The following is an 18,509-nucleotide window of genomic DNA, read 5'->3' on the forward strand; positions in this document are numbered from 1 at the left end:
TAATTTTAGGTAGTTGAACATTATAAGCTGCTTTGGGGGGAAAAGCATCAGCTAAATGAATAAATGTAATTGCCTTAAATTTCTGTTGCACCATCTTTCACTCTTGTTTTTTTTTTTCTTTCTATTTTTTTCCTTATTTTTTCAGATGTTTCTCTTATATCTGTTTGTTTGTTTAGCTGGGGAGCTGCACTCATCTTCCATTTCATAAAGTTTATTATATCTGTCATAACACTGTCTTTCTTCTAAGTTAATAACTTTGAAAAAATCAGCAAAAGAATGCAGTAGTTCCTTAAAGGTAAATTTGATGCTTTCTGGACAATGTGGATACCATGAGAAAGACAACACTGTTCTCTGGGCTGGAGAAACAGAGGAATGAGGTGGAGAAAGTGATTCAGCTGCACTTCTACATGCAGTTGAATCCCTTTTTTCATCTCATTCCTCTGTTTCTCCTTCTCAGGGAACACTGTTGAGCAGGTCAAGATGCAGTCCTTTTTCATTTTATTATTCACTGTAGGTTTTTTGTGAAATACACTGCAAATCTGTAGCTTCTATTTTTAGCTGTTTTTTTCATTTAATGGACTAATAATGTTTGAACCCAACATAGAAATAGCAGTGGTGTAAAATGTCTTAGCATTTTTGGAAGTAGGTAACAGAACTGTGGCATAATAAAGTTGTACATTCAGTTTCACCACTTTTCACTATTAATTTGTTACAAATCTTAATGGGTTATGAATTGCTTTCACAGTATTTTACATTATATTTAGCATAAGAGATATCCATGTCCACATCACTAAATTGATTTGGGTATTGATAACATATGCTAATACCCCAGACAGTCATAATTGTTCCCTTAAATTGCAGCTCAGAGTGTGTAAACTGGAATTTTAAAAAAAAAAAAAAAAAACCAAGAAAAAACAAATATTGCTGAAAATCACTTTAATGAGTGCAGAGGAAATTCAGGAAAGGCACATTCAGCCTGAAGACTCAGTCTATAGCTGGTTAAATGAAAGTTTAATGCTGCTTCTGCCTATCCAGATAGTATCACAAATTCTGCCCAGAACTTCTGATTGACATCTTACTTTGTCACAGCAGGAGGTTAATTTTATCTTTCTGCATTTGAAACCAACCAGTGACAACATATGACCCATTGACTTCAGTTTTATCACATGGAATAATGCTGCTCCTTGCAAGTAAAAATTATCACATAATGGTACTGAGATGATCACTGTGCTCCTTGCACTGCAGGATGTGAAATCTGTTGTTTCCAGAACATACCAAAAACATTGCTGTAAAACTACCTAGACAATATTAGATTATCTCCAAAACAAAAAAAGATCACAATCCAAGTTGAAATATATGACTGATCTATCCTACTTGGACAAATACCAGTGAATGCAATTTCTTGGGGTAAGACCTCTGAAACATTTCTTTCAGATGAATGTGACAGCCTTTCCACTGCAGTATGGAAAAGTAACTATTGCCCCAAGAAAAAAGTAAGAGGAGTCTCATCTTCCTCACAGTCTAACATATTTAATTCTGAAGTCACTGCACCATTTATTCTACAAGGCTAGGTACCCAGTTACCCTTGACATTTTTTACAGAATATTACACAACTCACATTAGCAATTGCTGCTCTGATTATGGGCTGAGCAGTGTAAAGCTGTTAAAGTAAGAAGAATATTGAAGCAACTCTTTCAGAAGTTACTGTCATTCCACATTCTAATTTTAGCTTATATTACATTTATTTAGTAGACACTTTTCTCCAAAGCAACTTCCAATGAACACTATGTAGTGTTATCAACCCACACACACCTTATTCATCAAGGTGACTTATACTGCTAAATACAATACGTACAATGGGTCACTCATCCATACATCAGTGAAACTGACTATCTCTGTGTCACTCACACACTATGGGGGGAACCTGAACAGCATGTCTTTGGGAGGAAATCAACACAGACACAGGGAGGACATACAAACTCCACACAGACTGAGCAGCAACAGCAGTGCTACTCACTGTGCTACAATGTCACAACTGTGTTGGTAATGCCAAATAGATCAACTACACATTTCCAGGCAAACGTTTTTGTACACATAGGCAACCTGGGCAATACATGTATAGAAGTAACTGACCAGAGTGAAACCAAAGCAACACACAAGTGTACTATGTCTGGGAACTGCTGCACAAGAGCTCTGAAGATGCTTTGGCTAGTTTCCTACTCAAGCTTATTGCTGAATTCAAAATGCAAATGCAAAACATTTGATCTTCCTCAACAATGCATACTGTTATTTGAGCTGAAAGGCAGGAGAAATGCATACATTAGTATGCCTTTTTTAAACTCACCTATTGCAAATTTCTTCCTAATTACACATGCATGCTAACTTGTGCAGAATTACTCTGCATACCCTTTCAGTTAAAAATACTCATAAAGGAAGCACACGAATATGGTATAAATTTATTCAACTGATGTGATTTAAATTAAGGATTTGCTGAAGGGGTAAACTCCAAGAGAGATATTGGGATTTTGAAGGGGGGCTGGGGGGGCGGGCAGTATAGGGAACCAATAAAGCTAAAGTCTAGGGCCCCCACAAGTTTGTGAAGCTTCAACCAGAAACATTCAGGTTATATGTCAATGTCCATGCACACTACTTACTCTGTGACACACCTACTTTTGAACACAGAAGTAGGACTTTGTCTCTTCATAAATTAATTCCTTATTTAAAAAAATGTCCTTATTCAGTATGAACAAAATGTAAAAAAAATCACTTTTAATATGTTATTATGTGATTACATGTAGGGGGGCACGGTGGTGCAGTGAGTTGGACCACAGTCCTGCTCTCCGGTGGGCCTGGGTTCGAGTCCCGCTTGGGGTGCCTTGCGACGGACTGGCGTCCCGTCCTGGGTGTGTCCCCTCCCCCTCCGGCCTTACGCTCTGTGTTGCCGGGTAGGCTCCGGTTCCCCCGCGACCCCGTATGGGACAAGCGAGTGCATGTGGAGGGTGCGGTGGCGCAGTGGGTTGGACCGGGTCCTCCTCTCTGTTAGGTCTGGGGTTCGAGTCCCGCTGGGGGTGCCTTGCAGCGGGCTGGCGTCCTGTCCTGGGTGTATGCCCTCTGCCCTGAGTTGCCGGGTAGGCTCCCGCACCCCCGTATGGGACAGGCAGTTCAAAAAATGTGTATGTATGATTCCATGTCAACATTGTTACATATTAATATATTTTCTCATATCAGATGTGCAATATAGTTTGCAATATGAGATGAACAACTGATGCAAAAGATTAACTTTTGCAAAATTTGAATGCAGAGTCCCCATTTCCCCAGAAAACTATAATGGAAAATAGTTGTCCATAAAGCCCTTTAGGATTCTATCATCATCACTGATCTAGGCTCTGATCTATGTATTTTATCACATGGAGTAGCAGAAATAGCCTCTTGTCGCTCCCGGCACCTCACTTTCATTAATCATTATTCACTAATAGCTTGAGATTGCAACACTGAAAAACAAAATAAATATAAATTTATCTGCAGCTCAAGTGCTAGCCAAGGGTTAGAACTTGTACTTTCCGAAGAAGTGTAATTATTTTGAGAGAGAATTAAATGAACAGAGTGTCAAAGGCCATAATAAAGTGGAGGAGTAGACTGTATGCTGGTAATGTGGATTTATTGCAGTATAATGCTGTTTATCAAAACATGTGAGCAGAACTTATGTAGTTTGTTTAATTGTTTTATAGAATGTAGTGATCATGAATAAAATTAGACATTTTAAAAATAAAATACAATATTAGGGCCAAATGATTCAATTATTTAAGGAACTAGAGCTTAAGGAATATAGCCAGGTAACTACACGCAAGTGTTGGTTGTATATATTGGTCATACTGCGTTTTAGTCAATTACTCATTAATTAAGGAGACTGATGAATTGGGAAAAGCATGGAATAGCAGCTTGAACAGGCTGTTTTTTTTTTTTTTTTTTAATAGAAAGGGGATCCCATCCATCCATCTCATCTAGCCTAGTACCTTGTGTTTCTGGGAGAGGCTTCAGACCATTGCAGCCCTGCAGCACAGCAACAGTTATTGATAGTGAGTAACAGAATGAGTATCTGAGGCTCACCGCCCTATGCTTTAACACTGTACTTTATAGCACTGTACACCCTAGAGTGTCATGATAAGGATCAGAGCGAAAGAGCAGTGGGTATGATTCAGTGAGTTATTTATCTTTTATCTGATATTTTATAAGGATATCACTCCAACATTGGTCAGCTATTCAAAAGGTGTGGCCTGAGCACAAAGTATCATGCAACAGCCATATTTCCGATGTCTCACACAGGAAATTTCACACATTAAAAAAAAAATTTGTGTAAAATCTTAATTTTTCAGAGGTAGAGTTAAGAACTCAACAAATACATGTATAAATAAGTGAAAGTAAATATGAAAAATAAATGTAAATATTATATTTAGGAGTCATATATAAGTTCCAAAGTTTAAATATGTTAAGTTTTAATGTGAATTAAAATGTTAAATATAAACATGAAAAGACATTTAAATTTTGTTCGTTGTACTTGCCATATAAGTAATTGTGGTAGACAGCAGGTTAACGCTGACCTCCAACCCACCCCCCCCCAGGATTCTAAATTATCAGTCCCACTTCGGAGAATATGAGTGCCAGGTCTGGCTTATGAAGCCCCTCTGTATATAGATGAACTTTGGGACAAACCCAATGAATTGGACTGTGAGACCAAGATGACCTGTTTGTTGGCTTATTGTTTATTTTGTTGTTAGAATTAATATACTAATGCTAGTATTATCTCAAACTTTAAGTTAAAGTAATAGAATTACTGAAACACTCCTCAACAAAAAGAAAGGCATTAAAGGGTATACTGCTCCCTTTTATTTCAAGACAGCCTCAGGACTCCTTCTTTCAAAACTCACTCAATCTCCAAAACTGCCCACTTTGACAGAGGCCAAATTAGGTGCCAATTACAACCAGTTGTGTTGCTTGTTTTCTGATAAGCAGAGATGTCAACTAGAAATTGGGTTGAGACCCTCTGAAGTTATTTCATTAAGCCTCTTAGCCAGGGCCCCAGGGGAGAAAGCACAAGGAGAAGATGTGTGCTTCGAGGAGAATGGGGGATGTTATTTGACTTACTTTACTTTTCTTGAACACCACTCCCTTTTACTGTGCCCTACTTAAATGATATATGGATACTGTGATTTTATCATGCGGGGCTGCTGTGCAAAGCCTATAAATCACAACGAAATTCCTATTATGGAGAGGAAAACTCATTAATTGCTAATCCATTTTTAAATCAGAGGTCATTCCATAGACGTACTGATTTAATTACAAATAGGTGTAGATGGGGCCAGGGTTGACATTACATCAAATGGACCTACAGGCCAATCAGAAGACATCATGCTGATACTTAAAAAAACTGCTGTCCAACACAATAAAATGGTTTTTGCTTCCTGGTGTCCAAATGTTAGAACATTTGTCAGTGTTGACATTTGTAAAAATCTGAAAAAGTTCAGGTCTTTTTCTTTCTTCCCCTAGTGTACATGTTGAGATAGCATGCGCCCTAAAATCTCAACTCACAATCTGTTTGAAAGTAAATTATGGAGCAATCTATACCTCAGAACTCTAATATGAAAATTGTTTCTTACCAGTCAGTGTTGAACTCCACATGGGCATCAAAGAAGCCAACAACAGGGGATGTTGCTGCTCTCCACCCCTGTATCCTAGCACGGATGAGGCCTTCCCTCTTGCTGTTGCGCACTATCTTCACTAAGCCAGGGTACCGCTTGTTGACATACTGGTCCAGGTTGAACTTCAGCTCCACTGAAAGGTAAGGAGATGGCCAGTCCTGAACTACACACACATTTTAGGAACCGCTTGTCCCATACGGGGTTGCGGGGAACCGGAGCCTACCCGGCAACACAGGGCGCAAGGCCGGAGGGGGAGGGGACACACCCAGGACGGGACGCCAGTCCGTCGCAAGGCACCCCAAGCGGGACTCGAACCCCAGACCCACTTAAGAGGAGGACCTGGTCCAACCCACTGCACCACCGCACCCCCTTAGTCCTGAACTAAAAGTTTTCTTTTAATTATAACCAAATATCATACTGCCATTTCTGTATTTTCTATAATTGTCCTCACAACACAACCACCTGTCACTCATTTACATTTATTCATTTAGGAGATGTTTTACTCCAAAGCGATGTACATCTCAACGGGCAGTCTCAGTGGAGATTGTCTGATGCCTTTTCTAGTGTTGATACTTTCAGAAGTGTTTTTCCATGTACATAAATGTTTGATATGTCATTTCCATGTACATAAACGTTTAATCTATTGTTATTATTTTGATGACATTTAACTTAAAAGACCCTATGTCTTCACATTCATCTTATGATGATGGGTCTGAGCATTTTTCATCAAGTGCATACAGAAAAAGATACCTAGACATTCCAGTTAAACTGTAGTTTAATGGGCCACCCAGGCAGTGAATCGCCCAATTCACCTTACTATGCTAATGAGTGGCGGTTCTACCTTGTATGGTGCCCTGGGCAAACCCCCCGCTCTCCCCTGCAGATGTTACCTCAGGTGTCGCCATTGGATGCCCTGAGGTGATGTCAACTAACCCGGCCCCTCCTTCTACTATTTCTTAGTAAGAGTACAGGTGTGTGTGTTCGACTTCATAGAGTGCCTGTGCTGCGCAGTCAGAGCCGCGTACAACATCAAAGTACCACAAGTGATTCGAAACATTATGGAGGGTACTTTGATATCATACGCCGAACGGTCTGTGCAGATGTGATGTGCAAATAAGTGGTAAAAACCTGATCACACATTTTTTTTTTTTTTTTTTTTTTTTGCGCAGGCACCCCGTGCCGCCCCGGTAAGATGCCGCCCTGGGCAGCTGACCATTTCGCCCATGCCTAAATCCGCCACTGATGCTAATTGATCCCATTTTAATTACCTTTACATTTTTCCCTTTTAGAATGGGTTTAGGTAGAAAACCTGTTGGATTTGGACCTCTGGAACCCTAGTTGTAAAACCATGCTTCTATCATACGTGCTGAGATGTAGAGAAATTAGGATGCAAAAAGATAGGACCCATAAATCAAACACCCATCTGCAAAAAATATTAAATACAATCATGAATTTAGAGAACTGACGATCAAAATAAATTAGGTCTGTTAAAATCCCCCTAAGAAATTATATAACATGGTGGTGGTTTTTCATAATCAAATGTTATTTATTAAAAATGAGATCTGCTTACATCCAATAAATATCTATTAATTACAACTTTCTTGAATTTCATTTCAAAATTTTAATCTCATTTTCAGTGTTATGTTAAATATGTAATTAAACTATTTTAATTGAACTGTCTGGCAAAATGCTGACCATCGTGTTACATTATGAGGACAGTATTAGTTGAAATGGAAAAACATTAGTGCTACATTGTGCTCATAGGCATAGGTTTCATTGCTACCTTGAAATAAATTACAAAATGTGATTTGCACAAGGATAAGAGCTGGTGCACAGAAAAACATCCAGGCAAGGCCAACAAAAGAAACATAAGCATGCTCAATGAATCACAGAGACTAGCAGGGAAAGGACCATATCAGTGTGATTCATTATTCCCAAATAAGCCCTATTGTACCTCCAGTCATTTCACTAAGCGAACATTCAATGAGAAGGGACAAGGAGGCCAGAGAGAAAAGGTCAAGCAGCCAACCCTGCATGTTAATGGTTTGGTGTCAGAAGAGCAGCTTCTGGATCAGCACAAATTACCATCACCAATCATTTACAGCACACAAGAGGGGTGGGCCCTGCCGCTTCTGGCATTTGGGCCTCACCATTTGGCGGCATAACTGGCTGTCTATTTATACATCTCTACGGGAATCTGGACTTTGCTGGTGTTGACTCTCGCTTGGTCCTCTTTCAAGATGCTATTCATGTAGCACCTCTCCTCCCGGCCAGCATGGGGAGACTGGGCTGTGGGCTGTGCCAAGTGGTTGAGGGCCAACTGTCGGTTAGAATTTAGCTCATTGTATCTCTTCAGAAGCAAGTAGGTGTCTGGAACCATGCTGGCTACCATGCAGGTTTGTAAGAGGTATAAATAAATAAATCTTGCAGGACCCCCTGTGGATAATGTATACAACAGGGGTCAGAGTTAATATATTTTTCTTCCCCCCCCCCCCCCCCCCCAAACCTTAAAAATGGCCATAAAGTACTTCCACAGGGGCAGCCTCTTTCAACATGTATGCACATAAAACATTTACTCATCAGAATTACAGAATTCATACAAAAATGTGTTCTGGTTCTCCTCCAAGAGAAATTAGTATTAATATCTCCCAAATAGAAATGAAAATTCAATTAAATTTCAGCTAATGTGGTGAATATTGTCCATCCTAAACAGAATTTCTACATTAGTTACAGTAACAGCAGTTTTCTAGGACTATACAGCATAAACATAAATGACCCTTTCTTTAAAACACTTAGGAGGAGGTAAATAGCTAAGGGACTTAATAATGGATTTTTTTTTTTTAAATATATTTTGTGGTTTCTCAGGTTACAACTGAAAATAGTTAACCTTATTTAACTAAATCCTACTTTTGCAGAACAGTGTAATGATGGGGGCATCTATGTAGAGTTGCTTTCAGACTGTTAAACTTTACTAGGTGTGAGCAGAGGTGGAAGGTAAATGATTTATGCTGAAAAGTCATTTTCCTTTGGATTGCTCCTATCTTAATTGTCCTGTGACCAGTGTTTTGAATTTCAGGATTCTGGTGCAATATTTTTTTTTTTTTTTTTTTAAATGTTGCTAACCCTACAAGACAGATTATTTTAGTTAGATTTCTTAAAACATAAGAAGTAGTTCTGAACACTGGATCTATGGAACATCATGAAATACATTTGATAGGTAATATAAAGAAAGATGGAAAATGCATTTTAATATGTAGAACCGTTGACGGAGATGCATAACGCTTTCATAAGTACTGTATGAATAATTAAAACAATGATATAAGCCTGCCACTTACCACTATCACTGTTGTCATCCACCAGAATGATCTCCTTGAGAATATGTGCTGGAGTGTGGTTAACCACACTATGAACAGACCGCAAGATAACAGACAAGGCCTCATTCACAAAGATGAAGACTACGGAAATCTGAGGGAGGTCATCTGGATATGTTATTTGCTTGCACCTGTAAGACAAAAAAGAAAAATATGTACTTTTACACTTCCATCTTGTTCATAGGCAGGAGAAAACAGGAAGAACCCATCTTTACTGGAGAGCCCTATGTGTCCTTAACTATTGTTTACTCTTTGATTCTGCATAATGCAGTAAATGTGGAGGTAAGCATGTGCAGAATTGTGATAGGTGTGTAATGTTTGTGTCTGTATTTATCTATTGTAGAAGTAGCAGGGGATTTTGGACTATCATGTTATTCCCTTTTGCACCAGGGAAGAAAATGAGATTATCTATTCTTCATACGACTCTATGCTTTGATTTCGGATTGCAAGCAAAATGAATGTCTCACTGTGAGTCTGTTAAGCAATAGCGTTTCAGCACACTCTGTCGGCTAGGGTTGGGCTTAGGGGGACAGGTTGGGGGGCACCAAAACAAACTGCAAAGCACAACACCAGATCATGGAACAAGTGGACTGGGTTATTCTGTTCAAACCTGGAAACACATCACTGCCCTCATTAGGTCCCTTCCAAGGGTGCTGTGGAAACCAGGGCCAATGGGATGTGATAGAATCCCATTTTTCTGTTCTGGTTTAAAAGGAGCCATTTAATACAATCAGTCCCATAGCACTACACCACTAATCGTGACACACACACAAGAGAGATATCACTTAAGGCCTGCAGTTCATCATAGCTCTTGGTAACTTCATGTACACACCGTATTCATAACTACATAGCTTTGTAGGCTGGTCTCTGTTTGCGCATCTATCTCCTGTTGCCAAGCAAGCATTCTTCGTACTGTGCAAGGTGCCAGATTTCTATGGTAACCACATCTACTCAATCAGCATCTACTTCTTCAGAAGGTTAATGGAGACCACCCTCAGAAATTTGGGTGCTGCCATAATAATCACATGCCTTCATGCTTTTCTGTCCAAAGTCAGATATTCAATAGATTAATGATACAAAAAATCAAATTATATTTTCTAGCAGTAAATGTATATTCCACATTTCACAGGGGACATTTTGTAAAATAACTTAATATGAAATTGAAATGCACTTCTAAATTTGCTTTAAATTGTCCTTTCAGATGACATATTCTGTGACACAGGCAGTACATTTGCTGTACTATATATTTGCTTGATTTCAATTCATTTTAGGCAATCAGCCCTAAATGATGGCAGATGAAGATCCGTTTTGCTTTCGCCATGGGACTAGGGTAGCAGGTGCTCCAGTGATAAGATGGACTAATTCATCATCATGTATGCAAGTCAGACTTCTTGCCCTAATCTTTGAATATCTCCAGTCAGTCATAAGACCTATAGTAATGACACCACATTTTACAGATTTTGGTTACTCACAAATGTTGACAGACATGAGAATAACTACTGATCTGGTAGAATTTCATACCAATGGTCAAAAGTTCAAGGTATTTTTCTCCCATAGAACATATGAATGTGTTTTATATGCATTACTATTTGATTATATGATCTAATTATATTTGCAGAATCGCTGAGAATCGGTATCCTTCAGTTACAAAGCCCAAGTTATATCTATCTATCTATCTATCTATTCATTTACTTATTAACTAACTAAAAGAACTGTGTCATAACAACATAAACAGAAACAATTTCTCATATTTAGTAGGACTGGTCATATAACACTGTCCAAGAAGCTCCAAGACACTGCCAGAGCCTTCCAGAACTCATTTCAATTGCCATGGAGCTTTAGTAATACATTTTCTAGCTGAAGAAAGACACATCAGTCAACCACATATTTTTGGGCTTCTGGTATTGGCTATATAAAATATAGCTCTTCGTGACTTTAACATAGTTTATGAAAACATAGTTTGCTGCTGGATTTGACCTGCCTCATTTCCGTGAAACCAGGCTTACTAGTAGTCTCACGTCTCCCTGCATGTTTCTGACAGAAGCTTGGCTCATTTCAACAGCGAGCGACATGTGTGGTGTGCCACAGGCATCTGACTCGCACAGACACACGTCTGAGTGCAGCTGAGGCCATATGCTCTAAGGTGGGGTGACACAAGGGGGGTTAGTGGGAATATCCGCTCGCCTGCTGCAATGTGTCTTAGTGGCACAGTAAGTCATCCCAGAGAAATATTAGGGCCCCAGATGGAGCTCAGCATGTCATTGCCTCCTTCGCACTCAGCAAATCTCCCAGATATGCTGTAATCACTGTGCCATTGTCTTCACATTGACCAATGCATACAGAAGAAGATGGTATGTGGCTTCTTACCCGAAATTTGCTAAATCTTTCTGACCTGCACAGTTTCTCCCAATATTGATAACTAGGAAGGAAGAGCCAGAGCAAAATCTAGCCTTTTTTTCAAAATGAAAATCACTTTCATTGTCACTGGGACACTTCAAAGTTATTAAATCACCTAAACAACCTGGAAGCTGTGATTCAGCCAGGGGTCTAACAGCTTTAAAGATAGGGCTAGGGTTAATCAAGTTTTGAACAAAAATATTAGCACTCAGTACTCAGCCTTGTTTGAACATTGGGATCCCCACCTTGTTGCACCTTGGATTTGGGATTGATTTTTTAGATAAGCAGTTTGCTTTTCAGTGATGGTTTACACATAAAACCTTTGTTGTAGTGCGGAAAAGATTATATTTAAAGTCACAATGTTTGCAACATAAGGAGCTGTCACCTTGTTTTGAATGTCTGAATGTCCAGAATTACTTGATTTTTGATTGTGAGATAAAAGAAAATGCATCTCCAGACTTATCCATAAGAAGTGTAATTATTTGTGTGATCCTTTGTAACGCTTTTGATACTCTTCTTATTTTGCAGCCTGTGGTGGATGGAAGTTTATTTTCTAGTGGCTTGATTAACTTGGTTTTGTCCTGGAGCTTTTCGTTTATTGGACCATTTGTGTATCTCTTAGTGTTCTTTATAGTTGTCATGCATACTGTGTGGACATTAGAATACTGTAGACCTGTCCACCAGCTCCTTGAATGTATGAAAATCCCATAGCAGGCACTTTTCTAATGCATCCTGTCAAGTCAGCCGCTATTCTTATCTTCATACAGGGTCACTCTGGGACAACGAATTTCAATTGTCTTCCTTTCAGCTTTCAGGCAGTGATTTGCCTTTCACATAGACTGAGCTATCTGACAGTCAGACACTTTTATTCTTCCTCTTATGTGACAGCTCGTTTCCTTCGGGTATTACTGTTCCTAGTCAGAATCTCTTCTTGTTTAGGGCTTGTGTTTTAGCTAGCTAACAGGCGATGCTATTATGCCTTCAAGGAATTGTTTTTAAGTTAGCTGAAGGGCAATGTTTTTATTCAATCAAGGAAACAAACAAGAAGCAGTAGAAATACCAGATTGTTTGCTGGGAGCGCGACTGAAAAACTGACCCTTTGAACCAGTATTCATGTCTTTCTAATTTCAATAGCTTCACAAGAAAAAAAAAAAAAAAGCAAAGAGTTTTTGTTTTAAATGGAAATTTCCTTTTTTTTTTTCTATTTCAAGATTTTTGCAGAATACTCTAACCATTCCTCCACCTGTTGCCCCCTATTTCCTATACAGAGACAGTGTAGCCAAGACTACTACTCAGAGACTGAACCAGTTATAGGTCCTTGTGCACTTCTGTCATAATTTTGTTAGCACATGACCACAACCACTTTAATTATTTTTTCCTGTCATATTTGTAAACAGTGCACTCTCCTGTAAAGAATCTCCTGGCTGAATCATCCTAAGAGCAGTTCTGAGACAGACAGACAAATAGTCACTTAAATGCCAGCAAAAGATATTTAAGAAATTGTATAAATGTAAAGACAACAAAACGTCAGCTAAAAACAAGTAGCAAAAGAATTTGAATTTAATGGAAACACTTTAAATACAATGTAATGCCCATCACTTCATTGGACCTTGATTAAAACTAAATGTTTTGAGACAGCTCAAGCTTGAATGGTATTCTTGATTACTGTACTGAAAATTTAAACAAAGACCTTCAATAAAAAGTCAAGCAAATGTCATTGTATGAAGTTTTTACAGCATTATCCTTTCCGTTACATTTACATTTTAGCCACTTAGCTTATGCTCAGCAAGAGTTGCAAAACTTGGAAAACATTCAGTGTACTGACAATAGTCATTGGGAAACATCCATCCATGAAGCACTTGTCCTCTCAGGCATGCAGGGGTTTAGAGTTTCCTGGAATCACTGGGTGCAAGGCTGAGGAGTGATAAACCCTGGACAGGACACCGGTCCATTGCAGGGTAACCATACACTCACTCACACATTCATGAACTACAGGCAATTTAGCATCACCGATGCATCTGCAGCACATGCTTTTGCACTGTGGGAGGAAAACAGAGCACCTGGAGGAAACCCATGCAACCATAAGGAGAACATGCAAACTGAGCGAAGATCAAATCCAAGTTCTCTCACACCACCCTGGTGCTGTGAGACTGCAACGCAACTTGCTGCACCACTGTGACTGGAAAACAAAATTTCTAAAAATTTTCTTCGCTATAAAAGCAAACTGGCTGTAAGTTGTAGAAATAATAATTTTAAAATTATAATTATTATATATCACACAGAGGAAAAGGACCTAGGAGCACACACACAAAATGTCTACAACCACTCGTCCAGAGTAAAGTGGCAGGGAATCGGAGTCTAACCATGGCAACAAGAGCACAGATTGGAGGGGGAGGGGGCACACCCAGGATGGGATACCAGTCCACCACAAGGCACCCAAGCAGGACTTGAACCCAAAACCCACCACACAGAGCTGGCCCTGGCCAAACCCACTGCACCAATGTGCCCCCCGGACCTAGGAGCATTTCCAACAATTACTTTAATGGCATCATTCCATTAAAAAGGCATAGTGCTCTTTGGTTTGAGGTCACATATCTTCACTTCATTTTAATCAAAACTCGGCTTGGCTCTCGTAGAAGAAAGACTGATAAATTGTATGTGTCAGCAGATTAATTTAACTAGAGCTTGGATCAAAATACTATAAATTTGCTCACCCTTCAGTCAAAAAATAAGGTAAAAATAAGGCAGAATTTCTTGAATTATTAAATCCCAGTCACAATAATGACCCAATCTTTTTATGAAATTTTGAGTAACAAGCCAAAAATGTGTGCCTTTGGTATGTTATGATATCTAAATGGCTCTAAGTACATAACCAATTACAGAGCCAGTCTAAGTACAGAGCCAGTGGAGTGACATAACACTGCAGAGCCAACAAAATCATTTCAGGACAATCTGAAGACTATAAATGTTTGACCATTAAAGTCAGTGTCACTGCCTTAGATGTCTACTTGTGGAAAGCTGATATTTACCTTTTGCCAGAAAACATGTGCCTGTCAAGAGACTGTGAAATGATAACTAAAGTAAACTGCAGTGTCTTAACGGAAAATTCTAGAAAAATGGGAAACCTAAACAGTGGAGTTGTGAATACTGCCGCAGGAACCATTAATATGTATAGTGTGAGAGCAATGTGACCCCCACCAGCTCAGGAACCCACACAACAAAATATAAGTTTACAGCAAAGTAAAGAGCCCAACAAGAGGCATTTTAGATATCGCTATTTGCTCTCCACACCAGTTAAATAGGTCAGATTGTTAGACATAAGTTATTTTAACCTGGAATTTCACACAGACATTATAGAGAACTGCAGCAAAGTTGCGAGTCTATCTAACTCTCTATAAATCTATTCTGTCTGTCTCTCTTTGTTAAGAACAATCAATAACCTGAATCATAGTCAACTGTACAGTACTATTTTGACTGTACTATTATGGCTTTCAAGCCATAACATCATGAATGATTGACTCATCTGGGTTTAATAGAACTAAACCCTCCTCTAGTTATAATATTACCTGCAACCAGTTCTGACAGAAACAGATTGCCAGATTAAGATTCATTCCACCCTACAGCGCAACCTGTGCAGTTTTGTGGGCATGATGGGAGTTCATCTCCTTCTCCAGCTATTTCAATCACTTTGAAATTTTGTATTAACCTAACATAACCCGTGGGATGCCAGGAAAATCACCTTCCTGCAGCTCTCCCATTTCAACTTCTGAAAACAATTGGGTCCCTTGTCATTACAGTTGTGCTTGAAGACATAATCTCTTGGAAAAACAACAGAGGAGCAGAGCCATGGTAACATGGCTTACAATCCCATCTCTTGCTAAAGGAGCTGTAAGAAGCAAAATGGATGGATGACCTCTTTTTTTCCACTGACATTTGCTGACTATCACAATGTGACAGGTGTGGAAGAACATTCTCAATTCAAATTGAAGTTTAAAAGGAAACAAGACACACACACACACACACACACACACACACACACACACACACACACACACACACTTTCTGAACCGCTTGTCCCATATGGGGTTGCGGGGAACCGGAACCTACCCGGTAACACAGGGCGTAAGGCTGGAGGGGGAGGGGACAGACCCAGGACGGGATGCCAGTCCGCCGCAAGGCACCCCAAGTGGGACTCGAACCCCAGACCCACCGGAGAGCAGGACCCGGTCCAACCCACTGCGCCACCTGCGCCCCCGCAGGAAACAAGATAATGGAAACCCAATTGTTGTTTTCAGGACCACCCAAACACACACACACACACACACACACACACTCACACTCACACTCACACTCACACTCACACTCACACTCACACTCTGTCTGAAATCACTTTTCTCAAGCAGAGGTTGCAGCGAGCCGGAGCCTAGCCTGGCAACGCAGGGCTGGAGGGGGAGGGGACACCCCCAGGATGGGATGTCAGTCCAACCTGCTGCGCCACCACACCCCCTGACCCACCTACTCTACTGCAATTATTCTCAACACTGTCCATGCTAAGAAAAGCACCAAACATATCTCACATATTGTTTGAAACCACTTGTCCAATGTGGGGGGCACAGGGAGCCGGAGCCTAACCCAGCAACACAGGGCATAATGTTGGAGGGGGAGGGGACACACCCAGAATGGGATGCCAGTCCGCCACAAAGCACCCCAAGCAGGACTCGATCCCCAGACCCACCGGAGAGCAGGACCCCGTCAAACCTACAGCGCCAACGCGCCCCCCGAACATATCTGTTCATGAAAAACAATGAAGTTGCCTATTGGTGTTGTGCCACAAAGGAAAAGATGATTCAGAAGGACCTTCACTCAACAAGGAGAAATTGATAAAGGTGATTATATAATCTAGTACGTAACAGTAATACTCCTGTAGATATCAAAACATATTGACTTTGATGCCAAGATAAAATTGTCTTTCTAGGATTTAAAGATTTCAACAACTTTTGAAACTTGTAATTGTTGTTAGTTAATAGTTAGTATTTAACTTCCTATAACTGATTGTTGTTCTTGGGATATAATTTCCAATGAACCATAAATTACAGGAAGACCTGGACCTGTAGCTGGGATACTAATATCGCTGGTTCAACTAGTTATTTTGCTTCCCTAAGGACATTAAAATACTAGCATTTCAAGGTTTAGGTAAAAAAATAGTGTATATGGTAAACTGGTTAACAGTAAAAAATTGTGTAGCTGAGAGAAACTGAATAAGAAAAGCAACATCCAAATGCTACAAGAATAAAAACATAGTCAATTTAATATCTAAGCAGTAGTTATGAAATTAGAAATAACTCCACAGTAATGTAGTCTGCATCCTCAATTTTTAGTGCTTCAGGATGAGTGGCTGAATATGTCTGCAAATAAAAAAATATACCCAACTTCTATTGTGAAAGTTTTAGAACTTAGTTATACCACCTGTGGGTGTATAAGATTTTTTACTCATCAGTTATTCGTTATAAAAACAAGTTAAACAAAAACTTGTCATCTTTTGGACTGACCTTCTCAAAATAATCCTTGCACTGTCTCCCGGTCTCTTATAGAGTTGATTATAAAATCCTACTTTTGACCTATAAGGCAATACATGGCATTGCTCTGGCTTACCTTTGTGAGATCATTAATTTTTATATCCCAGAACGATATTTCCATTCATTAGATGCAGGTTACCTTAAAGTACCCGTGATCAATAAGACCTCAGTAGGAGGTTGCGCTTTTAGTTATAGAGCACCTAAACTGTGGAATAGTCTACCAGTTACTGTCAGAAATGCCCTGTCTGTTTCTGTTTTCAAATCCCGACTTAAGTCTTATATGTTCACTCACGCATTCCACCTCATAATGTAATTCGACCTGCCTTGGTTGTTTATTTTATCACCTTTACAAAAATGCATTTTAAATTTACTTGAGTAACAAATTACTAACTCTGTCCTATCTTCTCGTTGAGCACTACCTCGCTACATAAGACCTGAGGAGGCTGTCCAGTGGTGACAGACGAATCCCTTGCTGACAAAGGATGATGTTCATCTGCCATGACGATCGAGATGTTCCATCCGAGTTGGGGATCCAAGATGCCATTTACCAACATTATAATTACTTGTTAAACACTGGCTTACAAATTGTTACTTTCTAGAATGCCCAGGAGGGGCGGGCAACCACAGGCCCGTGGACCCCCAGAGGTTTTTTTCCCTCCCTCAACCTTCAGTTGGGAGTTTTTGTTCCTTTCTCCGGTGGCCAGTAGGTAAACTTGCAGCTCTATAAGAAGTTCTTCATTATGGTAGCCATTAGTTGACTGTCTTCTTTGTTTGTATCAATTTTTCTTGCTGTATACCTGTGTTCAAGTGCTCTGTGTCACTACGTGAGAAGAGTGCTCTATAAAAAATAAAAAAAATAATAATAAAATAAACTGTGCAGAATTCTATATATCATTGGTGAAGTAACAATGGCCATTAAAATATAGCTAACATATTTTCACCCTAAGAGCAAACGATAGAAGGCACAACTGTGCTAAGGTAAGGTGGGATGCTTTTCCTTTCTGCTCTAAGCCTGCTTAACACTCACATTAGTATTGCTGTCAACAACAGCAAGGGTTTTCAAGCAGAAGGTAAAAAACAAAGACAGCTGACAGGGATAAGCTTGTTGAAAAATGAATGTAAGCTTTTCATTCCAAGGTACGTACTGTATTATATCAATTATGACACTGATAAATTGCATTTTTCTTTCACACACAATTCCTGAAGATATAAGCTATGACTTTCATCACGTGGCTAGAAAACTACTATAACTGAAAGGTCTGGTAAAACAATATATTCTAAAATTCAGATGAGTAAAAGTTATTATTTATGCTCTATAAATGATCCGAACGGCTGTCATACACTGAACTGCAGTAGCAATTAAATTAATTAATCAGCTGAAAAAATGATATCACTGAGATGGTCCGTTAAACTGGACTTTTGGCCATATAGTAATGTTCTTGGGAATTACTGAGATTTAGTCATATAGA

The 18,509-nt window shown here is 39.4% G+C and overlaps 1 protein-coding gene across 5 annotated transcripts in view; it reads right to left on the reverse strand.

Moving 5' to 3' along the window:
• galnt9 (polypeptide N-acetylgalactosaminyltransferase 9) overlaps positions 1 to 18,509 on the reverse strand; it is a 111,446-nt gene that overhangs the window by 60,434 nt on the left and 32,503 nt on the right. For 4 of the 5 annotated variants that reach the window (XR_003798045.1, XR_003798046.1, XM_029257037.1 and 1 more), the window contains exons 3-4: positions 9,032 to 9,198; positions 5,655 to 5,829 (exon numbers count right to left, since the gene is read on the reverse strand). Coding sequence is in view for 2 of the 5 variants with exons in the window: in XM_029257037.1 (XP_029112870.1) it covers positions 5,655 to 5,829; positions 9,032 to 9,198 (342 nt within the window). In the remaining 3 variants the exon portion in view is untranslated. Of the gene's footprint in view, positions 1 to 5,654; positions 5,830 to 9,031; positions 9,199 to 18,509 lie in introns of those variants that run through there. The other variant, XM_018762344.1, reaches the window with a different exon arrangement.

This window comes from Scleropages formosus, chromosome 12, assembly GCF_900964775.1.
Source record: "Scleropages formosus chromosome 12, fSclFor1.1, whole genome shotgun sequence".
NCBI classification, from domain to species: Eukaryota; Metazoa; Chordata; class Actinopteri; order Osteoglossiformes; family Osteoglossidae; genus Scleropages; species Scleropages formosus.